Here is a 26,775-nt window from a genome sequence, read left to right on the forward strand (position 1 = left end):
TTTCTTTTGTCTTCTAGATTTGGCAATTTTAATGCGTCTAGCCTCTCCTCGTAGCATGCTTGTATTCACCTAGTTGTGTTTGCGGGGTTGAGCTTTGCTCTTTCGGCCCGCCTCTCAACTGTCAATCAACTGTTTACTAACTACTTTTTTTTTCCTCCACACCACACACACACACACACCCCAGGAAGCAGCCCATGACAGTTGACTAACTCCCAGGTACCTATTTACTGCTAGGTAACAGGGGCATTCAGGGTGAAAGGAACTTTGCCCATTTGTTTCTGCCTGGTGTGGGAATCGAACCCGCGCCACAGAATTACGAGTCCTGCGCGCTATCCACCAGGCTACCAGGCCCCTTGTGTATATGTGTGTGTGTGTGTAATAATAATAATAATAATAATAATATGTGAGTGTACGTGAGTACCCTTTAATATATATATTGTGGGGCACCACAACATATACATATTCGTACAGGTACTGTATATTTATTTCATCAACCTTAATTGTGTGGAAGACAAAGCCCCAACATGTTAGATACCAGGTGGTGGCTCTATAAACTGGACCATCAGTGCCACAATAGGAAGGAGGCAAGTACTGTACTGTAGTTTAATTCTTAATTTTTTCTTGGGCTTGGTTTCTCATCTTTTTTTGGAAGATTATAATTACAGTATTACAGTTTCAGTTTTCCCACATTTCTGCTGTGTAAGACTGGTGGGCCTGGGCACTTTTGTTGTTAATCACAAGATTAAGTTAATCATGTTAATCAAGAATCCCACATCTGATCTGTAGTGGTTGTTCAGGGTCGTGGGCTTCATTCCGTCATATATCTTCAATATTTATTCATAGATCCATCACATTTTTCTGATATCATTGTGTAAACCTTTTCTTGTTTTATTTACCGTATTTTGGGGGTGGCAGACCCCCAAAACTTTCCTCACATTTTGGCTTGGTGGCAGACTGTTACACGTTGTTCTGGTGGAAGCCTCCCTGTTGCTAGTGTGCTTCAGTCTGGCTGATGTCTATCAACATGTTGAGGAAACATTGTTGCTCTCACCTTTTTGAAGACCTCTTTCCTCCCTGAGTTGGTGGTTTCTCTGACCCAATAATAATTTGTGTATCTTCCCATATCTAATTTGTCACCCCCATACTTCGGCTGGACATGGTGTAAACCGGTGTTTCAGGGACATGCTATTGATCTTGGCACCCATTCTACTTAGGCTATGTATGGTATATTATGCTTTTACGTAGTACCATTTGAAATTTGATAATTTTGTTGTGCATTTTGTTTTAAACGTGTGGCAGCTAATATTTTCTGGTGTTTGTGCCCACTGCAGGTACTGCCTCTGAGGCTAGCTAGAACCCCTCGGGTTGGCAGCGGTGCCATATGATGGCAACGAAATGGCGCTAACTAGCAGTGGGACCTAGACAATGAATGTGTACATAGTTAACATCAGAGTTGTAAATCATTGCTTGTATTGGTGTGTTATACCTTTCTGGTAATCTTATCTTTTTAGCTCTTGTTTTTTAGTAAGTTTATATAGATATATATATATATATATACATATATATATAATATATATATATATATATATATATATATGTATATATATGTATATATATATATATATGTGTATATATATATATATATATATATATATATATATATATATATATATATATATATATATATATATATATATATGTATATATATATATATATATAATATATATATATATATAATATATATATATATATATATATATATATATATATATATATATATATATATATATTATGTATATATATATATATATATATATATATATATATATATATATATATATTATGTATATATATATATATATATATATATATGTCGTACCTAGTAGCCAGAACGCACTTTTCAGCCTACTATGCAAGGCCCTATTTGCCTAATAAGCCAAGTTTTCATGAATTAATATATTTTCTCAAATTTTTTTCTTATGAAATGATAAAGCTACCCATTTCATTATGTATGAGGTCAATTTTTTATATTAGAGTTAAAATTAACGTAGATATATGACCGAACCTAACCAACCCTACCTAACCTATCTTTATAGGTTAGGTTAGGTAGCCGAAAAAGTTAGGTTAGATTAGGTTTGGTAGGTTAGGTAGTCGAAAAACAATTAATTCATGAAAATTTGGCTTATTAGGCAAATCGGGCCTTGCATAGTAGGCTGACAAGTGCGTTCTGGCTACTAGGTACGACATATATATATATATATATATATATATATATATATATATGTCGTACCTAGTAGCCAGAACTCACTTCTCAGCCTACTATTCAAGGCCCGATTTGCCTAATAAGCCAAGTTTTCCTGAATTAATATATTTACTATATTTTTTTTCTTATGAAATGATAAAGCAACCCTTTTCTCTATGTATGAGGTCATTTTTTTTTTATTGGAGTTAAAATTAACGTAGATATATGACCGAACCTAACCAACCCTACCTAACCTAACCTAACCTATATTTATCGGTAAGGTTAGGTTAGGTAGCCAAAAAAAGCTAGGTTAGGTTAGGTTAGGTAGGTTAGGTAGACGAAAAAACACTAATTCATGAAAACTTGGCTTATTAGGCAAATCGGGCCTTGAATAGTAGGCTGAGAAGTGCGTTCTGGCTATTAGGTACGACATATATATATATATATATATATATATATATATATATATATATATATATATATATATATATATATATATGTATATGTATATATATATATGTATATATATATATATAAATATATATATATATGTATATATATATATAATATGAGCATTTCAAATAACGAGCGCGCCATTAGGCGAAAATTTGTCTCGATTGACGAGCTCTCGTGTGATTTACGAGAAAAGCACATTGTGCTTCCTAGCATTCTCACTGGTTCTCGCAAATTCTTGGACACCTCCGACAATGCAAATAACTTTTTTTTTTTTTTTAATGATGCTGGGATGTAAAGGGGGAGAATGCTGTGATGTTGCAAAGTATTGATTTTTGTTTTTTAGACAAAATTAGAAAAAAAAAGTCAAATTTTTTGAAAAAAGAACAAATATCAAAAATGTTTCTTCAGTGAATGTCAGGTTGGTTGCTACATTTTCTAAAAAAATGAAAATAAAAAAAATGAAAGAATTTGAAAAAAAAAGTCATAATGGTTCGTTCATTGATTGTCATGTAAGCTGCTCCATTTTCGAAAAAAAATAAACAAAAAAATGTTGAAGAATTTGAAACAAGACAAATGTCATGAAAGATTGTTCAGTGTATGTCTGGTAGACTGCTTCATTATTAAAAAAAAAAATATGAAAAATACAAAACAAATTTAACAAATTTGAAAAGAAAAAATGTCATATGCAGCATCCTACCTGACACACTCTGAACAAATCTTTATGACATTTCTCCTTGTTTCAAATGTTATATTTTTTTCTTTTTTCATACAAAATTGAAGCAGGCTACCTGATATACACTGAACAAACCTTTTTATATAAAAAAAACTGAAAAATAAAAAATTGTACAAATCTGAAAAAAAGACAGAATGTCATAAAGGTTTGTTCAGTATATGTCAAGTAGGCTGCTCCATTTTCTTACCAAGAAATGAAAAAAATAAAAAAATTAAATTGAACAAATTTGTAGAAATAAAAATGTCATAAAGGTTTGTTCAGTGTATGTCAGGTAGGCTGCTCCATTATTTAAAAAATTGAATATCATATTGATGTTTTTCAGTGGTAGAACGGATTAATTTTATTTCCATTATTTTAACTGGAGAAATTTATTTTGAAACACGAGTGTTTCACATGACGAGCTAGGTGCCAAAACGGATTAAATTCGGTAATCGAGGTTCCACTGTGTGTGTGTGTATGTTTGTACTGTACTGTAATGTATGTATGTATGTATGTGTGTATGTATATATATGTGTATATATATATATATGTGTACATATATATATATGTGTATATATATATATATATTATATAATATATATATATATATATATATATATATATATATATATATATATATATATATATATATATAATATATATATATATATAATATACACATATATACACACACAGTATATATAATTTGTTCACATTTGTGTTGTTCATACACTGTGGTATCTTCGTTTACGAATTTAATCCGTTCCCAGAGACGGTTCGTTAATTGAAAATTCGAAAACCGAAATGAATTTCCTGTTAGAAATAATGTAAATTGAATTAGTGTAATCCATTCCACACACCCAAAAATATTAACTAAAAATACGTTTTATACAGAATACTATTCATATTTTGTACTACAGTAAATCTTAACTTTACTGTGGACTCTTGTTGGTGTATGGAAGATGGTGATTAAGGGGGGAAGAGGAGAGGTATTAATGTTTGGAAGGGAAGTTCCCTTCCATTTAACATCAGGCAGTAATGACATTTCTGGGGTACTCTCTCTCTTATGTTTTGCAGGCCTACTACTAGGACCTGGATGTGGCTCACTGCTTGCTTGTTTTACTAAGAATCTGTCTATAGACATTTGTTTCCCCCATGTTTTAATGTGTCTGTAGTGAGACATTACCTCTCTTGTTTTTCCTCTATTGTCATCCTCACAACTATTTTCTTAGGTTGAACTTTACAACTGACTTTCTTGGGACCCATGGCATGATACATTATAAGAACTTTTATGTTATAAAACCAAAAAAGCAGAAAAAACAATGAAATTCTTCACAAAGAATTCAAGCGTGATCGTCACTAGGCGGGATACACTGGTAAACTGCGGCATGCCTCGCCCGCATTCAGCAGATCCATGTGCTCGTCAACCCATATGTGTACCAACAAACTCGAGAAGTGAGGCAAACCTTGAATATCAAGTCAAATTTTATGAAGAAATTGAACTTGAAAACGTAAAAATTCATTAAGAGGGGCATTTGTCAACTGAGGTTCCACTGAAAAGTGTTTTTACATTCTTGTACAGCCACTAGTGCAATGATGTGGTGGAAGCAGACTCCATACAAAGTTTCAAATGTAGATATGATAGAGCCCAGTAGTCTCAAGGACCCCGCAAACACAACTAGGCGAGTACAGAATTTCGGGCAGATCCTTAATCCTAAGTTTTCCCCAGAATACGACCCGCCAAATCGTTTAACAATCGGGTTAAGTGCTCGTGATTTATTATATGTTCCCAAAGTTTGGAAGGTTCCAGGTGGGTAGCTTGGGAAGCCACCAAGGGACCCACCAGAAAGATGTGTTTAGTTTCATTGAATGCTAGATTTTTTGTTTCGGAAACAGTGCTCATGCCAAGATCACACTCCTCAGTGAGTCGATGCAATCTACACCAATAATCACTTTTGTACAGAACTTTAGCATTTTTGTCCATATACATATCAACACATCAACAAACTGGAAAAGGTGCAAAGACATGCCACTGAGTGGCTTCCTAGAACTGAAGGACAAGAGCTAAGAGGAGAGGTTAGAGGCATTAAATATGCCAAAACTGGAAGATAGAAGAAAAAAAAGAGGCGATATGATCACTACGTACAAAATAGTAATAGGAATCGATAAAATCGATAAAGACTTCCTGAGACCTGGAACTTTGAGAACAAGAGGTCAGAGTTTTAAATTAACGAAACAAAACTGCCGAAGAATTATAAGAAAATTTACTTTCGCAAACAGAGTGGTAGACAGTTGGAACAAGTTAGGTGAGAAGGTGGTGGAGGCCAAAACCATCAGTAGTTTCAAAGTGTTATAGGACAAAGAGTACTGGGAAGACGGGACACCACGAGTGTAGCTCTCATCCTGTAACTACACTTAGGTAATTACATAGAGTACCTGTACCTCTTTTTTCCTCCTATCTGGTTTAGCCATGCAAATGCTAGCAGACATTCTACTATCAAACAAATATGAAAAGAAAAAACTCTAAATATCACCACTGTCCACTAGTTGCTCAGCACTCCCAGCCATGATTGTTTTCAACATCACTACTGTAGTGTTTTTGGCATATTATATACAGTACTAGTACTTCCTTCTCTTCCTCCTACTATTTCATCCTCCTAGGCTACTTTTCTGACAGGTTTCTTTTTTTCTCACAAATGAAACTGTATCCTCCCAAAAAATGATTGAAAATCCTTTAATAAGTTGACTGCATGAACACATCTGAAAAATGTGTGGCCGCAACAAGTCCACCTTGAGGGCGAAACTGGTGAATCCACAAAAAAGTCACATTCTACTATCCGTATTGTATAATTTTTCCATTTAAGTGGAGTAAATAATTTAAAAAACAGAACTTTGTAATAGTTACTACTAGAAGAATAAAAAAGCACACAGATTATAAATAATGGTTTTAGTATATTAATATTATTATTATTAGTTATAACAATTATAGATCTAAGATAATGAGTATAAAAGATTATAAATTATAACTGATTAGATTCTAGGTATATATTACAATGAGTGAAGGTGAAGGAAAGACCCAATACTGTATAAGTATAGGTATAAGTTTTGTAGAGGTAACCTACAGTACATCCTTACTCAAGGTACTTTCTCAAGGTCAAGATTCAAGATTCTGAACAAGATTCTAGGAGTTGACCAAACCACACACTAGAAGATGAAAAGACGACAACGTTTCAGTCCGTCCTGGACCATTATCAAAACCTCAAAACTTCCTTCAACTGCAAACTAAGACAGCTCTCTAGTCTTTGTCCTTCTGACTTTGAACTTATAAAACGTTTCTGTGTTATCAGCCCTTCTCTTCCTTCCCTTCTATCATTTCTTCAAGGGGGTTCTGTCAGCTATCCTCTTGCCTCCTGGCAAGACTCCTGGCTAAAACTCTGATTCTTTTCCTTGGTACTTTTTCTCCTGCCCATGTTCGTCACTCTCAGGACTTCATAGAAAGACTGCTCCTACAGCCCACCTGTAAGATGCTTAGTCTTGATGTCGACTCTGTATACTAATGTTCCCCTTGATGACGTTCTCTCCTTAATCAGAAGGTGACTGAGGGCCTTCTTCATCTGCTCCCTGCTGACATCTTCCTCGAAGTAATCAATCTCTGTGTTGACTCAACTCCTTCTCTTTCAACGGTAAAAACTTCTCTCAAAATTATAGTGTCACTATGGGTTCCTCTCTCTCCCCTGTTCTTGCCAATCTCTATTTGGAATACTTTGAGACCATTCTTCTTCCCTCTATTGATACTCATCCCTCTCTCTGGCTTCGCTATGTTGATGACATTTTTGTTTTATGGCCTCATGAACTTAGTCGTTTCCAGCCTTTCCTCTCCTTTCCTAGCAATCTGGCTCCTTCTATCCATTTCAAAGTTGAATGGGAATCTAATTCCTTCCTTCCATTTCTTGATGTTCACGTTCACAGCGCTGTGTCCGGGTACTCTTTTCTCTGTCTACCGCAAACCCATGCATAGTGGGATGTACATTCACTTCTTTTCCTATCATCCTCCTCCTGTTCAAAAAAGTGTCCTCGTCTCTCTCTCTTCCTCCGCGCTCAACGCATCAGCGACCCTCAGTTTCTTGATTCTGAAATTTCCTTTATTTACAAATCTTTCTTTCGCCTTGGTTACCCTTTACCAGCTGTATTTATTCTCAAGCTAAACAAAATTTCTTTCATCCTTAACCTGCTTCAAATACTAGTATCACTGTGCTCGGCCTTCCCTTCATAACGTAACTCAAAACTCTTACTAATACCCTTCGTCCTCTTGACATAAAGTTCGCCTTTCGACAAACTAACACTCTTCGTACTAATTTTGTTCACACTTCTCCTCCTCCTGCTTCTAATGCTGCTGGTGTCTACTCTTATTTCCTGTTCGTCTTGTTCTCCTAAATGCTTTTGGGAAACTGACAATACACTAAATGACAGACTTAAAGATCACAAAAGTGTTAAGTCTGCAGACACAAACAATGCTCTCTTCTGTCTTGTTGGGTATTCTGGTCATCCTATCGATTGATCTCCCTCTGAAATAATCTTTTCTGCCTCTTCTCTTCTCAGATGCTGTCTTCTCGAGTCGGCTCTGATACACAACCTACCCAACATGAATTAGTCCTGGCTTTGTTGTTGTTGACTCTTCCCTTTCACAGTACACGTACATACTCAAATGTTCTAAACTTTCTATCAAACATGACCTATCATAAGCCTACTCATCCTTTTTCTCTTTGTTTTCTTTCTATTCTTTTTCTTACGTTCCCATTCTTTCTTCTATTTTTACCCCCTTACACTCTTTATTTCACCTATCCCTTTCATACATTTTGCCGATTTTGCCGTGCTCTTGCCTTCCTCTAAGGTTTCCTCCTCACCTCTCTCTTGCCTTACCCTTGCCTCCCTTGTCTCATCACAATCGACTTAAGAATGGTCCAAGACGGACCAAAACATAGTAGTCTTTTCATCTTCTAGTGTGTAGTTTGGTCAGCATTCTTCAGCCATGTTATTGTGACTCATCATCTGCCTTCTAAGAGTTTGCATTTATAAATCTGGCAGTGCACCTCACTCGGCGTACATCATTAGATGTTGCAATTATTCTCCCCAGGGATTTCGAAGTTTCAAAAGAATGTTCAATTCTCCTGTGCAGACGAGGAGTCACAATAACATGGCTGAAATATGTTGACCTAACCACACACTAGAAAGTGAAGGGACGACGACGTTTCGGTCCGTCCTGGACCATTCTCAAGTCGATTGTGAGGATAATCTTCACTTATCCTAATTTCTGGGAAATGACAGTGTTCTGCAGAATCATTATCCTCACTCTGAACATCACAGTTCCATGGAACCATGACCATACTTCCCAGAAATCAGGATAATTGAACATTTTTCTGAAACTTTGATGTCCCTTAGGAGCACAGTCACAATGACATCCAATGATGGATGCCTATTGATGTGCTCTGCCAAATTTATGAACGCAAACTCCTTGAATCCTGTTTAGAACATTGTATACAGTACAGTACCTTGAGAAAGGATGTAGGTTACATCCAAAAATTTGATTCTTAATATACTTGTACATGTATTGAGGCTTTCCTCCACTTTCATTCTAGCACTATGGCATTGTAGTAAGTGTCTCCATTAAAATAAATTATAGTATTGTAGATAAAAACCATGGATAGTGAATATGAATAATTTTCAAAATAAATTTATAAGTTGATTTGAAAAAGTTCCATCTGAAAACTGGTATTACTGTAATGTGCATCTTTTACCGTGAAATTATAAGATACTGTATAAGATTTTGTGGAATTTTTCTGTATAGCACTTTATTTAACATTTTATTATTAGAGTAATAACTAACATTTAATAACAATTCAACTGCCCACTCACAAATGGTTACCTCTTCCAGTTTCTGGTCTTATAAATGAGAAACTGGGAATAATCCACTACAGAGGCGTCAGAGAGCACAGAATCACACGTGTTCATGTTTAGTTGACAAGGACTGGTTTGGTTGTTTTAGTACCCTCCTGGCAAAACTGGGCATATGACGTTGATATAACAAGAAATCAACATTAATAATGTTGATCCTCCGTTAATTACACATTACTCGCATAGGTTTTGCCCAGTAGGTACTCCTGAGTAACTTAAGGAAATATCCCTGAGTATCGACCATTTTAGTAAATTTAGTTTCAGTTTAGTAACAAATTACTAAATTGACTTTCAGTAGGTTTGAGGACTTGTGTGCTTACATTTTTTAGTTTCACTTTAGGCTCTTAAGCTTTACATAATTTTAATTTCTTATATATCATTTAAGAATTCATGTATATATTCTGTATTGTAGAGGTTTGTTTAGCCCTGTGTATAATGGTGCGAGTCTGAGTGCTACGCAGTGCCGAGAGTCGTATGTAGTATTGAATCATATTTGTTAATTTAAAGTTCAATATAAACTATGATGAGGAGAGAATAGGTTACAATACCATGGCTGAAAATTAATGACCAAACTCGCACATGAAAAGATAGGAACGTGGCAGTGTTTGGGTCCATTGGCTGGAGCCTTACTTGGTCAACACCACACCAAAACATCATCCCTTTCCTTTCTCTTCATATGTGTGGGTTAAGTTATTAATTATGATAATTTTTTACTATCGATACTAAATTATATAAACGCTAGTACAGCACTTTAATGTATGATAATGCTGTAGTAAAACTAGCAGTTGTGTGTGTGTGTATTTCTAAACACACTTGTGATTCAGTGTTTCTTGTGTAATGTTTAGCTATTAAATACTTTTTACAGTAGTTACCTGTGAATAAAATTTTGTACATATTAAAGTGCATATTGTTAAATCCTAACATCTAAAATATGATACTGTATCTTTTAATGGTTCAACTATATCGTGTTAATATGTAATTGTCTAATAAATTTTAATTTTAAATAACATAAGTCACCCCTTTTTATCTTTGTAATACATTAAGTCAGTTTTTATTTATAATTACCAAACTACTATTCATTTGAAGGTTATGAAAATAATTAATTCTTCCACTTCGGTTATTCTTCATATTGATGCAAAATTTCTAGTAATTGTATGTTCGTAAAATATGTTTAAAATACAGTTAGCTATTTATCAGGCTTATTTGTCAGGTCACTCGTGTGGCAGCTGAATGGTTGAATTGCACCAAACATGCACACGGTACATGGAATCACATAGTATGCTAGATACTGTAGTCTCTTAAAACTGAGACCACAAGGTGTTTTTGTTCCAACCAAATTTTAGTTTTTTCAGAACTTTTGGATATAGTAAAAGTTACCAAATATAATAACTTAAAATTTGGCCATTGCACTCCCTAATGTATAAATTTTGTCATGTGGTCATGCAGTATACAATATTTAAAGTTTATGTAAATATATATGCAGTAATGCATATCAATATGTGGTAGACTCATCCTTGTATTCTTATGTTAAAATTCCCGTTATCAGGGACAGCAAGCCTGTATTTAACCATATCGAGGTCCCCCCTAGACCAACTACTGACCTTCCCTAGGATGCAACCCACAACAGTTGCCTAACTTCTGGGTACCTGTTTTACTGCTAGGTGAACAGCAGCATCAGGTGAAAGGAAACATGCCCAACTGTCCTGCCCAGATATTGAACCCAGGGTCCTTCAGTTGTGAGCCAAGGATGTAGGCTATTGTGCTTCAGGGATGGAAGGATTTACCTGGGAATCCATTATCCCAAAATTTATTACTAACAGGCAAAAAATATTCTCAACATATATACGTAAAAAAAATTACTTCAAGTATCATAGTCCCCTTTTTTCCTATTGGCTGATGCCTCCTACCCATCAAAGTGAGAAATATGGTAATGATAAAGACTGAATGGATGAATGTACATATTGATAGTAATTGAATAGATGAATTTACAGTTGTATAAGAATAACTTTGGTATTATTCTGATTTGGAATTGAGACCCCTTGATGGTTAAAACAATTTGTTTTTTATACAGTATAATAAACTTTTTATACAGTATAATAAAATAAAGAAAAACATTCATATTAACCAAATAAAAGTATTTTTCTGTTATTATATAAATGTTAGAAAAGATGAGTGAGAGAACTGGCCATGGAGCATGGGAGATGCATGTGTGCAGATGATGCCACCTTTTGTTTGTGGTGGCACACATCTCTCTCCTTCAATGATATTCATCTATTTTATTTCTATATTAAATTTATGAGAGAAAATATGTCTGCTAGCAAGAGTAGTATGGGTAAACCCTGTTAGGAGGAAAAAATGAAGTATCTTGACATGGACTAAAAGCAGATGATGAGTCACAATAACGTGGCTGAGGAATGTTGACCAAACCACACCTAAATGATGACGACGACGACAACATTTCGGTCTGTCCTGGACCATTATCAATTGTGAAGAGTCAAGGGAGGCACGGGCATAAGTAAGGCAAGAAAGGGGTAAGGAGGAGGTGAGAATAATCAACCTTACAGGAAGATAGAAGCAAGGCAAAAGATAGGTGTAATAAAGGGTATGTAGGGGGTAATAAAAGAAGTAAATGGGAATAAAAAAGAGAGTAAAAGAAAACGAAAGAGAAAGAAAAAAAAAGAATGGGTAGGCTTATGTTAGGTCACGTTTGTTAGAAAGTATAGAACATTTGAGTATGAACTGTGAAAGGGAAGATTCAACAGCAACAAAGCCAGGACTAGGGTTCATGTTGGGTAAGTTTTGTATCAGAGTTGATTCTACAAGACGGTGTCTGTGAAGAGTAGAGGCAAGAAAGGTTATTTTAGAACAAGACCAATCAATAGAAGGATTAGAATCCCTAACATGACAGAAGAGAGCAGTGTGTCTGCAAACTTGACACTTCCTTAGTGTTCCTTACGTCTGTCATTAAGTGTACGGGCCAGTTTCCCCAAAGTATTGGAGAGGACAAGATGAACAGGAAATAGAGTAGACACCAGCAGCAGCAGGAGCAGTGTAAAGTAGATTGCTACGAAGAGTGTTAGTTTGTCGAAAGACAAACTTTATGTCAAGTGAACGAAGGGTATTAGTAAAAGTTTTGAGTTCAGATATGAAGGTAAGGCAGAGCACAGTGCTAGTAGTGTTGGAAGCAGGTTTAGGATGAAAGAAATTTTGTTTAACTTGAGAATAAGCACAGTTGATAAAATGTAAAGAGTAACCAAGGTGAGAGAAAGATTTGTAGATAAAGGAAATTTCAGAATCCAGAAACTAAGGATCACTGATGCGTAGAGCATGGAGGATGAGAGAGACGAGGACACTTTTCTTAACAGGAGGAGGATGGTAGGAAAAGAAGTGAATGTACATGCCACTATTCATGGGTTTGCGGTAGACAGAGAAAGGAAACCCGGACACAGAGCTGTGAACGTGAACTTCAAGAAAAAGGAGGAGGTAATTAGATTCCCACTCAACTTTGAAATGGATAGATGTAGCCAGAGTGTTAAGAGAGGTGAGGAACGCTGGAAAAGACTAAGGTCATGAGGGAATAAAGCAAAAATGTCACTAACGGGCGCCTGACAGCTAAGTGGACGGCGCTTCAGATTCGTAGTCCTGAGGTTCCGGGATCGATCCCCGGTGGAGGCGGAGATAAATGGGCAAGATGTTTCTTTCACCCTGATGCCCCTGTTACCTAGCAGTAAACAGGTACCTGAGAGTTAGACAGCTGCTACGGGCTGCTTCCTGGAGGGTGTGTAACAAAAAGGAGGCCTGGTCGAGGACAGGGATGCTTGGCCTCGAAATCATCTCGAGATACAGTAACCTCAAGATAACATAGCGAACCCAGAGGGAGGGACGAGAATCAATAGAAGGAAGAACAGTTTCGAAGTATTCCATATAGAGATTGTCAAGAACAGAGGAAAGAAGGGAACCCATAGCGATTCCGAAAGTTTGAGTATTTACCGTTGAAAGAGTAGTAGTTAGTCAACACAGAGTCTGGGAAGGGAATACAATGGACAGGAACTTCCCTACATCTCTTTGACTTAATTATGTGTCCAGCTTCCTCTGTTGCTCCCCCCTCCTTGTCTTACATCTTTAATTTAAATATACTTTTTTTTTGTCCCTTTGTTTATTCCTATCAGGATCCTGTATGTAGTTATCATATCCCCCTCCTTCCTTTCTTCTCTACAAGGTGTGAGGGCGAGTTTTCTCAACCTGTTCTCATACCTGAACCCTCTCAATTCTGATACTCTTCTAGTAGGAAATCTCTGAACTTTCTCAGCTTTTTTTTGTGCTTTACAGGGTATGGATTCGAGTGTGGTGGTTCACATGTCTTGCATAGACAGTGTGTATGGACCTTGTCTTCTTCTTGTTAGATTCTTAAATGATGGTTTTATGTTTGTTAATTTCCCATATACTGGTGGTGATATCGTGTTCACATGAGCTCCTGGTGTTAGTATTGGAATTAAATCCACTCCCAGATCTTTTTATCTTATTGTTTCTTGTAAATTGCATTTCTCTTATAGTATAGTTAAATATAGGTTTCCTATCTCCCTTACCCATTTTCATTACACTTCACTTTGATTGAATTCCAGCAGCCATTTATCTGCCCCCTCCCTAAGTTTGTCAAGGTCTTCTTGCACCATCCTACAGTTCTCTCTAATTCATACTCTCCTCATTAACTTTGCATCATCTGCAAACATCAACATGTATGAGCTCACTCCCTCTGGGAGATCATTTACATAAATTAGAAAGAGCAATGGTCCATGGACAGCCCTGTGGAACACCACTTTCCACTCGTCTCCAGCATGACTTATACTCTCTTACTATGACCCTTTGTTTCCTGTCACTTAGGTACTCCCATACCCATCCAGTGCCTTTCCTGTTGTCCCACTTGTCTCTCCATCTTCTGTATTATTCTTTTATGAGACTTTCTGGCAGTCTAGGAAGATGTAATGTGCCTTCCTTCTCTTGTCTTATTTTTATTAAGCATAATTTTCCCCTCTGAAGCCGTTGTCTCTCAGGTATGAAATTGTCTTTCAGCTAATATTCTAATATCCTTTTCCTGATTACTTTTTCCAGCATCTTGCATGGTGTATATATATATTAATGATACTGTACTTCATGTCTGTCCACTTCTCTTGAATATATGAACTACATTTCTTTTTCCAGATTTCTGGTATATCTCATGTTTCTAGTGTAATGTTGAACACTAAAGATAATGCATAACACAATATCCCTGCAACTTCCTTTAGTAACCATGGTGATATTTGGTATGGTCTTACTGCTTTTGTTACATTCTGTTCATCCATGTGTCTTTTTACCTATTCTACATTAACTTCAATTTTATCTTGTTCTGTTTCTGGTGTCTGTTGTTACCCCTCCTTGGCCACTAATTTGGTTCCAGTTTGTAGACCTGGAAACTCTTCACACATTTCTTTGTCTTTCTCCAATAGTTTTTCTCCCAGTCCTCAGTGTGATCAGATGGTCTCGTACTATTGTTTTCCTCTGTATATGTCTTTGTAACAGCTGAGGCTATCTCTGTATTTGCCACAATGTCATTGCACAACTTTGTGCAAAATTTGTGGGGGCTAGGCTTAACCAGGATCACTGGTTATGAGATTATTACACCCACTAGAACTACTTAGTCGGTCATAACAATGCATACAAATTTAACTAGTTATATATAGTGTGTGTATACAGTGTACTGTAATAACAGCAAAAACAGTAAGTTTTATTGTTCACAGATAAAAGTAAAAAAATAAAATGGAGCCAGTTCACCTTGCGGCTCGGTGAACTGGCTCCATTCGGACTGGCCCCCTGTGGTTCATTGTCTTGACCAGGTGGGGGATCTCTCCGGTCTGTGGCTCTTTTGGGCTGGTTGCTTCGGGTAGCTCTTCTGCTGAGTTCTCGGGGTTTAGCTCCCCATGCTGTTCACGTTCAGGGTATGTGCAACGTCCTGACAGACGCCCTGTTCCGCTTCAGTCCTCTTTCCCCGGAGTGGACAGTTGATGCCACTTCCTTCCATGGGCTTTGACGGACGTACGGGTGCTCGGAGGTGGACCTCTTCGCATCGCCGTGGTGCCAATCGAGGTGGGGATTCCTGTACCTTTTACCCTCGGTCCAGATGTTGCACCGGGTTCTGACTCGGCTGGAATCCTTTCGTGGGAGAGTACTTCTGGCTCCATGGTGGTCGGCTCAGCCTTGGTTTCAGGTGCTGCTTGCTCGGTGTCCAAACCCGGGTGTTTTTCCGCGGCTCTGCCTCTTTCAGCAGGTCGGTCTGGTGCAGTACCTCACTAGTTTGACTTGTTTCTCCACTTTACGTATCTGGCATTTCTGACGCGTGTGTATCTCCATTTGTGCGATACACACGCGATTGTATGGTGATCAGGTGGCTTCTTTGATAGTGTTCCACCTGTGATCTTCATCTCAGCGTATGAAGTTTCTTGGCGGTCTTTCAGCCATTTTCTTTCTCTTCGTCGGATTTCATCGGTGTCGGACCGGGTTTTTTTTCTTTTCTCTCGTGGGTTTTTCTGGATTGGCATCTCATTCCAAATACTGTCGCTTCTTCTCATGCGGCGAGCCGCTGCAACTTGCGTTCGGCGTGGATGTCACTTCCACTTCATTTCATAAGCTTTCTCACGTATTCCTTCATCTTCAGCCTGCTCATTCGCCGCTTGAGCCTTCCTGGTCATTGGACTGGCTTCTTTCTTTTCTTTCTTCTCTTTGTTTTGTGGTCCCCCATTTGGTTCAGGATTGTTTTTAGAAGGTGTTTTTGTTGGGTTTGGCCTCTGGGGGTCGGGTTGGGTAGCTTCTTGCTCTTCTCCGGCACCGGGGGTTTTGTTTCTCTGGTCCTGGTGGTCATTTTGTTTGTTTGGAACCGTCTCCTTCTTTTCTGGTGAAGAAGGAGATGGCAGGCTTCCAATGGAGTCTGTTGGTTGTGGATGCTTGGTTGGTTAGGCCCAGGATGCATCATGTTCTGTGTCCGGTAGCTGCTTTACGCCGCTGCCTGCGGGGCCACTGGTTCTGTGTAGATGGACGCGCTCTGGATTGATCCGGTTTCCCAAGTTCCCTGTTCAAGGGTTCGTGTTTCTCAGGTTGTCCGCAGTGTCGTTCAGTGTAGCTAGCCTGTGGTCTACCCTCGCACCCATGATGTTAGGAAGTATGCCACTCATTCGGCTGTCTTTGGCAATATGTCTTGGGGCGATATTCGGGTGCGGAAGTTTTGGAGGTCGAACAGGGTCTTGGCCGCCATGTATCTTATATACGTTCAGGTCCTTTGCGGCATTATGTAGCCTTGGGAAGCCTGTCGTGGCCGTCCGTCTCTTCCTCGTTCCGAGATCTGTGGTGCTGCCGCCTTCTTGGTAAGTCCCTGTTTGTCTTCTCTTTGGGTAGTTGGCTTCAGGGAACTGTCAGGGCTCCCCACAGAAAACCAGTGTTGAATGTAATGAAACTCCAGAGTCTGGATGAGCCCAGGAGGCTCCTTGACACCCTCCCTCCTTTCGGTCGGTGGCTTTCGTTATTCTTGAACTGAATTGGCGAGTTGCTAGTTGGATGATGTGTTGCTTGTTTATTTTCTTTCTGGGGGGGGAGTTCTTTTGCTATTTTGTGGCTGTAGCTCACAATTTTCAACCAGACAGTGGTCTGTTTTGATTGGTGTACCTTTCTGGGTGCCTTCCCCAGTAGATGTCAAAATATGACATACTTTAAGTGTAAAGTGCTTATAGGCCAATGTTTTCTACGCCTCTCTGAGAGGGCCAGGTTCTGACTCTGGTTCCCAGTAGGCAACAAGAACTCTGTGACTGATGACCCCAACTAGCATAGCACTATACTGTATCAGTCTGGATAGCTTCAGGGATCCCCGTTGGCTCACCCTTTAAACTGGCGTTTCATTACATTCAACGCTGGGTTTTTTTCTTGTGCACCGGGGTAGTTGATATGTAAGATGACTGTGCACTGCAGAAGTTAAGCTCACTGCCACACTTCCCTGTGTTGGTTTATTAACTTCAGTCCATTTCCTTCATCTATGATGTCTGCTAGAAGTTTGTTACTCATACTCATTTCCATTTTCTGTTTCTCTATAGTTATTTATAATTCAGATATCTTTTTTTTTTTTCTGTAATTGCCTCCTTCATTGTTACTATTTCCAACTTCATCCCTCCTAACTCCACCTCCCTCCTCCTCCACCTTTTGTCTTTATCACCACCTTATCACTTTTGAACTCATCTAATTTCTTCTTTATTTCCTTCATGGGGCCTTCATTTGTTTTCTTCTACTTTCTCGCCTTGATCTTAATTTGCATTACATGGTCCCCATGTTGCCTGGTTTGCTTCCCTTGATCTTATTAGGCCTTCACCATGGTCCTTCACATCTTCCCCTTCTTTTTTTAGCTTTATTTCAAGTTTATGCATCATATTTTCTTTCTACTTTTTTCATCGTCTTACGTGTTGGTCTTAGAAACTGCACACTAGGTATTTTAACCTAACTTTGCGAAGTCTCTCTCTCTCATCCCCCCAAGTTTTTTACTGATAACTGGTATGTGAGAGACTAAGCAGCATGAAAGTTACAGTAGATGAGGTAAAGTAGTTTGACAACCCGGATGTGCTAAGAGCCATAGCACTAAATCAAATCTTGCTATTGTTGCAAAGAACGTACCTGAAACTCTAAGCAAGCCTCTTTTTTAATGATCTTCAGTGTTTCATTGGGTGGGGAAAACTACTAGACAGTTAATAGACTGCTAATGTCACACCTATATATAAACTACAGGACAGAATTTTTGACCCAAGTATCCTGAAGCTTCAATATAAACTTATTTTGAGGTAAAGTGGAACACTTAGAACAGACATTCTTTTTGAGTTTGACCATTGGATTGACCAAAGTTGTCAGACAAACACAGGAGGCTACTGCAGGAGCAAATATTAGTGGGTTGAACTGGTCAAGGGAATACTTATCCAGCAGAGAAGCAATAGGTAATATTGAGATTGGAGAGATCAGGATGAAGCCAAGTAACAACTGGTGGACCACAGGGATCACTACTAGGACTCATGTCGTGTTGTATACACGTCATTGACTTAACTAATAATGTAGAATCTTATATGTCAATATTTGTTGTTGGTGTAAAATTGACAAGATGAAAATGCAGGGTGATGAGACTGTTGACAGGGATATGGAAACAACATGGAAAGTATAAGATCATGAGAATGCAAATTCTCGGAATCTGGAAAAAGATCGGGGAGTTGATACATGTCTATCACTGAAGGCTAATATGTAGCCTTCAGGCACCTGTACAAGGAAGCTCTCAGGTCATTGAATGCTACCTACATTAAACTAATCCTATAATGTGTTCCAGACGAAAATTGTCACAGTCCCCTTTCACCCGAGGCCGGCTTTCTTCAAGACCAAGCAGAAGGAAGAGTAATAATTATTGATTATATTTTTATTATAATAATAATTATAATAATGATTATTGTAATTAATAATTATTACCCTTCCTTCTGCTTGGTCTTGAAGGAAGCCGGCCTCGGGTGAAAGGGGACAGTGACGATCTTTGTCTGGAACCCGTAGGTTTGGGGCTCGGAAGTCCACCTCCTGGGGCTCGTGCGACCCATGCTTTGCTTCAGGAGGCTGGGGTCGTTCTTGCCCTTGCTGGGGTCGTTCTTCTCCGGCCCCAACCACGGTGGTCTCTGTGCCTTCTTTCACCAACCTCGAGGTAAGCTCCAGAACTGGAGCTCCCTAGAGCAGTTCGTTGTTGCCTTCAACCTCTTTCTGACAGTTCCTGCAACGGTGCTGAAACCAGTCATATTGGCGTTTGTCTTTCCATTGGAGACTTTCGGCGCCGTGGAGAGGGGGGGGGGGAACCTGCTGCATGGGTTACCTTGAGGTTACCTGGAGGTGATTTCGGGGCTTAGCAACCCCGTGGCTCGGTTGTCGACCAGGCATCCTCGTTGCTGGACTGGTCAACCAGTCCAACTGGTTAGTGAGGAGATGACAGCTTCTTCCCCGTATCAACCTACCCTGGCTTTGCACCCTGGAGAGGCCACTCCAGACCGGCAACCAGAGCGCAACTCCATAGTCTCTTGAGACTGATGGGTGCCTACTATAATGTGTGGTAACTGTATGCAATCCTTACATATAAAGCAACAGGCTAAACTATAGTAAGTCTAAAGGTTTGCCACTAGACTGGACTCTGAACTAAGATAGGTGGAAAGGCTGAGAAAGCTAGACCTTCCATTGCTGTGAAAAAAAAAATAAGTGGGAGGCAAGTAAGAAACAACAGGATTACGACACAAGATTCTTTACATCATTGACTTAGTGACTACAGATAGATGTTTCCTTTTGTTATGCCTTGAAAAATTAATATTGCAAAACATGGACTTCTTGCATGCAACAGTATACGTTTTGTACATTTTATTGATAGTATCTGTAGGTACAGTACTATTATTTTTGGAGGACAGGTTGCAAGCCATTTTGCTTGATGTTTACAGGATCGTTCTTCAGACGAAGCAGCAGATGGTGATTTGAAACGAAAAAAGGGTAATGATGAGAGATTAAAGTCCAATGGGCGGTCTGATGATGATCACAAACACAGACACCAGCAGCATCGGGTAAGTCTCATATTTGTAAGGAAGTTAGATGGCAGTGTAAAATTTCATGATTGTGTTTTATCAATGAAGCAAGCCTTTAAATGAAAGTACTGTAGTAGAATTAATTTAAAACTATTCTATTTGTATTATGATTTTTGTTCAATATTATTTGTATATAGAGAATAGACCCTTGATTGTAAGTAAATTTGTGTTGTGTAAAAGGCTGTCATATTGGATGACATAGTATTTTGTTAACACTCTGGCTTTCTGCCCCATCAGCGAGTATCCGGCCGTAGATGTTCCAGGCATCTCAAGGTCCTGCTCAGCGATTCCTAAAATGTTTACACTGTCTGCTCTTGTTAATCCGGATCATATGGGGCCCACCACACTCTTAGTTAGCCGGACATCCGGATTAGCAGGAATTCTTACAGGAAAGTCCTAAAAATGAACAAATTTGCAATTTTTTGAACCACGACCAACATAATTTATATTTCCACGCACAATATACAGTACATAGTTAAGGGAGGACAACAGAAATTTCAGCTTGCCTAGTTGAAAGTCATCTACTTATAGATGAACAGCTTGAGAATGTTCATTTAGCTAACACAACACTAAAATTAGAGTACTGTATGTAAGCTTGCTAAGATCAGTTTTGCCTGCCAGCTGCTGAAGAATCACTAATTGAAGGCTCTTGACTTTCTGGTGAGGTTTTGCTGGTTGATGGTCTTGGCTTGTTTGTGAGGCTTCACTGGTTGAATTCCCTTGGCTTGTAAGGCTTTGCTGGTTGAAGGTCCTTGGCTTGCTGTTCTTACCAAATAAGAATCTAGTTTTGCTTGCCTCCTGTGTTTATTGGCCTCTTATGATCAGCTCTTTGGTTTACCAAAAGTACTGATACATATTTCCAACTTCTGGATTAGCACAGTTGGATGAAAAATGAATTAGTATATCAACAGAAGATGTGAGTAAACTGTATTTAGTTGTCTGTGGTGTTGCTTCTTCATCACCATCGTCTTCATCCCCCTTCTCATCCACCTCACCAGTGATGGACTGGAACATTTCTTTACTCACCACACCATATCCTTGGTTATTAGCATCTCCTTCTAGCCATTCAACCACATCTTGTTTCCCTAAATTTTCACCAGCATTTCAACAAATTCCATGGATTTCTTCTATAAATCCTTCAAATCTTACATCTTCCTCCTCCTCCTCATTTACTGTAGCTTTGAGGATTTCTTCCCTGAATTCTTCAAAGTCAATTGGTTGACTTCACTCATGCTTTGGCCCAGTTATGAATGGCTTCCATGATGGCTGATAACCTGTCCTTGTTCACTTTTTGCCTTGACCTCACTCCTTATAGCTAGAGTTTTTTCAGGGAAACTCCTCCAATACACACACCTGTTACATCACCATTATAGATTTGATAGTGATATAAATGATTAGACAAAATGTATGTTCTGTATGTTTAAAAGACTCAACTTGTATCTGCACCCATTTTCACTGACAATTTTCCGTTTCACAATGTTGTTCCTCGCTTTATATCTGGAAATCCAGCCATCATTTGCCCTGAAATTAGATATTCCAAGGCTGGCTGCAAACCTGTTTGTAGTATTCCTTATTTCTTAACTGTCACATCCACGGTGCAGTGCTTTGCAAACCATTTATACACAACCTCATCCAACTATGCGTTCTGTGCAGACTTTAAAGTTTTTCTGTTACACCCTCTACTAGTGCTTGCTCCCTCACTCGATTGATTGATTGATGAAGATTAAGCCACCCAAAAGGTGGCACGGGCATGAATAGCCCTGTAAGTGGTGGCCCTTTTGAGCCATTATCAGTATCAAGAGCTGATACTGGAGATCTGTGGAGGTGCGACTGCACCCAGCGTGACGGGAGATGTGTCTCGTGACCCCCCTCACTCTCACTATAGCTATGTATTTCATGTAGTCATCTTTACATTTCCTTATATCATAGACAGTACTATACTCCTGCCTGTACCAAATTCCTTGGTAAAGCTGACAACAGACCATCCACTTTAACAAATTTCAATCACACATAACTTATCTTTAATGGATGGCTGAATTTGGTTCCTTTTAACACCAGGACAATTGCTGCTGCTACTAGACATTGTCTTGATGAAAAATAATCAAATTTACTATAAAACAAAAAAAATTAAGAAAATTTAAAGTGCGGCACTGTGGTATCACACAAAATGAAAGAGAGCACATGACTGAGTATATTGACCAGGCCTAGATGGGTTCGCTTGGGGTCATAATACGTACACTGCTAGACAAAAAAAAAAAAAAAATCCCCTATTTTAGCAGGGAAATACAGTTCACTGTACAGCCTGCACATAAGTTTGAAGAAATTATTCATTATAATACTGTATTTGATATACTGTACAGTAATATAATAATAATTCATTATTATAAGTAATGATAATGTATTTTTACAGACATAATATCATAGGATAAAAACCCACACTTGAGTATATGTGAAATTTATGTAAAGAAGTTACACCAAGTCTTTCGCACTCTTGAGTGCTTTGTCAAGGTCTGAATATGTGGTTAGGATAAGACATACATCTCAACAACTAATCAAGATGTTGAGATGTAAGTCTCATCCTAACCACACACTCGGATTTTGACAGAGACCTCAGAAGACTGCAAAAGACTTGGTGTAATTTCTTTACATAAATTTCACAAATATAGATGTGTGAGTTTTTATCCTAAATTCATTATTATTATTTTATAATAATAATAATAATAATAATTAATACAGTATACAGGTATTATATCAAATACAGTATTATAAATAATTTCTTAAAAACTGTGTTTACATTTTGTACATTGAATGTTTTCCCTACTAAATTAGATTTTTTTTTTATTTTCTAATGTAGTGAATTGTTTTTATAACAAATTTTGTGTTACGATCATAGGCGTGTCCACATGCCTCTCAACCCACACACCCCCTAGCCTGACACCTTCCACCCTATGCCTCCATCGACTTCCATATGGGATTAATCTGATGTGACCCAAGAGGCCCCCCTTAGTTGTGGTTTAGTTCATTTATTTAGCTAAGCAACTTAGTTTTTATAAGCTGGTTACACAATATTAATAATTATATCAATAATGAGTGACTGGCTGGGAGTGTCCTTGGCATTTTGGAAAGCACAAGTTTCCTGGTGGCATTCAATAACCAGCCAAACTCCTCATAACCCAAATATCTGTTATTACAAAAGGCTGAGAGCTTTATCGTCCCATAACTAATGGTAAGCCAAACCCACAAGTTTCCCTGGAATACGACCTGTCATCAATTTAACAGATGGGTGCCCAATCACTGCTGGATAAACAGAGGCATACAGTTAAGGATTGGCATGATTAACAGGGGTCCAGATTAACGAGCTCATAAGTACGTTTAGTTAGTTTTTGTTGTTTTCTCAGTTTTTAGGTTAGAACTATAAATTTGGTGTCAGAATGACTTCAGAAATTAACATTCTTGAGTATAGATGCTAAATGAAATGTATTCATAATAATTAATGTTTGACAGTGCTAAATATACAAATATTTGTGAAAATTTCAATATTCCTCATACAGTATATTAAAATTTTAAGTCCTTATTTATTATTCAACATAAAAAATCTAATTGTGTATTGTGAGCTATACATAATAACCCGAGTTGCCTAACAAGTCAAATTTTCATGAAATATAAAACAAATTTTATCAGAACTAACATCTAAGTTGAACAAACCTAACGTAACCAAGTCATTAATTTATGTTGTTATAATAAATTAATGTTTTTAAGAATGAGTCAGTTTGGAAATACAGTGTAATTACTTAAGTGTAGTTACAGGATGAGAGCTACGCTCGTGGTGTCCCGTCTTCCCAGCACTCTTTGTCATATAACGCTTTGAAATTACTGACAGTTTTGGCCTCCACCACCTTCTCACCTAACGTGTTCCAACCGTCACTCTGTTTACAAAAGTGAATTTTCTTATATTTCTCCGGTAGCTTGTTTCGTTAGACCTCTTGTTCTTGAAATTCCGGGTCTCGGGAATTCTTCCATATCAATTTTATTGATTCCTGTTACTATTTTGTACGTAGTGATCATATCGGCTCTTTCTCTTCTATCTTCTAGTTTTTGCATATTTAATGCCTCTAGACTCTCCTCGTAGCTCTTGTCCTTCAGTTCTGGGAGCTACTTAGTGGCTTGTCTTTGCACCTTTTCCAGTTTATTGATGTGCTTCTTAAGATATGGACACCATACAACCGCTGCATATTCCAGCTTTGGTCTAACAAAAGACATGAACAATTTCTTTAGTATTTCTCCATCCATGTATTTAAAAGTAATTCTGAAGTTAGAAAGTATAGCATAGGCTCCTCGACAATGTTCTTAATGTGGTCCTCAGGTGACACTCTTCTATCTAGAACCACCCCTAGATCCCTTTCTTTATCAGAATTCTTTAAAGATTTCTCACATAATTTATAGGTTGTGTGGGGGGTCTATGTTCTCCAATTCCACATTCCATAACATGGCATATATTCACATTAAATTCCATTTGCCAAGTGGTGCTCCATATACGTACTTATTTTATTCAGGTCTTCTTGAAGGGAATGACAATCATCCAGGTTTCTTATCTTCCCCTATTATCTTACCATCATCAGCAAACATGTCCATATAATTCTGTATTCCATCTCGTATATCATTTATGTAGACAATGAGCATTACTGGTGCAAAAACTGAACCCTGTGGTACTTCACTTGTGACATTCCTCCAATCCGATACATTGCCTCTGATTACGGCCCTCATTTTTCTATCAGTTAGGAAATTTTTCATCCATGTTAGAAGCTTACCTGTCACTCCTCCAATATGTTCCAGTTTCCAGAACACCCTCTTATGTGGAACTCTGTCGTAAGCCTTTTTTAGGTCCAGATAGATGCAGTCAACCCAAGCATCTCTTTCCTGTAAAATCTCTGTGGCTCGATCATAGAAACTGAGTGAAGTAAATGTGTGTGTGTGTGTGTGTGTGTGTGTAGAACAACATAGAGCACATAGAGGTGTCTAGAGACAAAGTGAAAAAATGCTCAAGGAGCTAAGTAAGAACAAAGCAGTTGGCCCAGATGGAGTTTCACAATGGGTTCTGAGAGAATGTGCACCTGAGCTCAGCATTCCACTTCAGCTGATTTTTCAGGCATTCCTGTGCACAGGAGTCATAGCAGATGTGTGGAAAAAGGCTAACATAGTTTCAATCTACAAAAGTGGCAGAAGGGAAGATCCCCTCAGTTATAGACCTGTATCATTGACAAGTGTAATAGTCAAAACATTGGAAAAAATAATTAAAACTAAATGGGTGGAACACCTAGAGAAAAATGATATAATATCAGACAGTATGGTTTTTGATCTGGAAGATCCTGTGTATCGAATTTACTCAATTTTTATGATCAAGCCACAGAGATTTTACAGGAAAGAGATGGTTGGGTTGACTGCATCTATCTGGACCTAAAAAAGGCTTTCAACAGAGTTCCACATAAGAGGTTGTTCTGGAAACTAGAACATACTGGAGGGGTAACAGGTAAGCTTCTAACATGGATGAAAAAATTTCTGATAGAAAAATGAGGGCAGTAATCAGAGGCAATGTATCAGATTGGAGAAATGTCAAAAGCGGAGTACCACAGGGTTCAGTTCTTTCACCGGTAGTGTTCTTTGTCTACATAAACGATCTGCCAGATGGAATACAGAATTATATGAACATGTTTGCTGATGATGCTAAGATAATAGGAAGGATAAGTAACTTAGATAATCGTAATGCCCTTCAAGAAGACCTGGACAAAATAAGTACAGTATATGGAGCTCCACTTGGCAAATGGAATTTAATGTAAATAAAGGCCATATTATGGAATGTGGAAGAGGAGAACATAGACTTCACACAACCTACAAATTATGTGGAAAATCTTTAAAGACTTCTGATAAAGAAAGAGATCTAGGGGTGGTTCTAGATAGAAAACTATCACCTGAAGACCACATAAAGAACGTTGTGCGAGGAGCCTTTGCCACGCTTTCTAACTTAAGAATTGCTTTTAAATACAGTGACACCTCAACTTACGATTGCCCTGACTTAAAATAATTTTGAGTTACAATATTAATTTGATCAGAAAATGCAACTTGACTTACGATAGTGTCGTCAACTATCGATATTCGTTGATACGCGTTCGGGTCAACCGAGCACATGGTTCCTGGTTGCACAGGCCAAGCTGCCTCAGTTTATCAGAACCACCCAATTAGTGATGATCACGTTTATAAGAAATTCCATTATTTTGATGATTTTTTGTTTTTTGAACATAAAACTGATTATTATACATCAAGCCATGGGTCCCAAGAAAGTCAGTGGTATGGTTCACCATATAAAAACACCGGTAAGGATGACCATAGAGGAAAAACAAGAGATCATTCGTAAACATGAAAATGGTATGAGGGTTGTTGATGTAGAGTATGTCCCTTCCTCATTTATTATGAAAATGTGTGCAGCCCTGCAAACATTTGCTGAAACGACTCACCCAAATCAAGCTGCAGTAGGCCGTTGCCTTAACCTTTTCAATGACACTGTGATACATCACTACAGACAAATATTGAACAAATTTGAAAAAAAAAGTCTAAAAGGTTCATTCAGTTGATGTCAAGTAGGCTGCTCCATTTTCTACAACAACAAAAAAAGGAAAAATTTGAAAAAATATAAAATGTTTTAAGTGGTTTGTTCAGTGGATGTCAAGTAGGCTGCTCCATTTTCTATAACAAATTTAAAAAATAA

General features: G+C 38.0%; 1 protein-coding gene across 8 annotated transcripts in view; it reads left to right on the plus strand.

Moving 5' to 3' along the window:
- The window catches only part of tho2 (THO complex subunit 2-like protein), a 133,172-nt gene that overhangs the window by 100,354 nt on the left and 6,043 nt on the right, over window positions 1–26,775 (plus strand). For 3 of the 8 annotated variants that reach the window (XM_069300185.1, XM_069300188.1, XM_069300187.1), the window contains 2 exons: window positions 19,875–19,994; window positions 20,253–20,288. The exons of 1 other annotated variant lie outside the window; for it this stretch is intronic. In XM_069300185.1, coding sequence (XP_069156286.1) covers window positions 19,875–19,994; window positions 20,253–20,288 — 156 coding nt within the window. Of the gene's footprint in view, window positions 1–1,331; window positions 1,515–9,343; window positions 10,264–19,874; window positions 19,995–20,252; window positions 20,289–26,775 lie in introns of those variants that run through there. 4 more of the 8 variants (XM_069300186.1, XM_069300190.1, XM_069300192.1 and 1 more) reach the window with 3 other exon arrangements.

The sequence above is a fragment of the Procambarus clarkii genome, chromosome 43, assembly GCF_040958095.1.
Source record: "Procambarus clarkii isolate CNS0578487 chromosome 43, FALCON_Pclarkii_2.0, whole genome shotgun sequence".
NCBI lineage: Eukaryota > Metazoa > Arthropoda > Malacostraca > Decapoda > Cambaridae > Procambarus > Procambarus clarkii.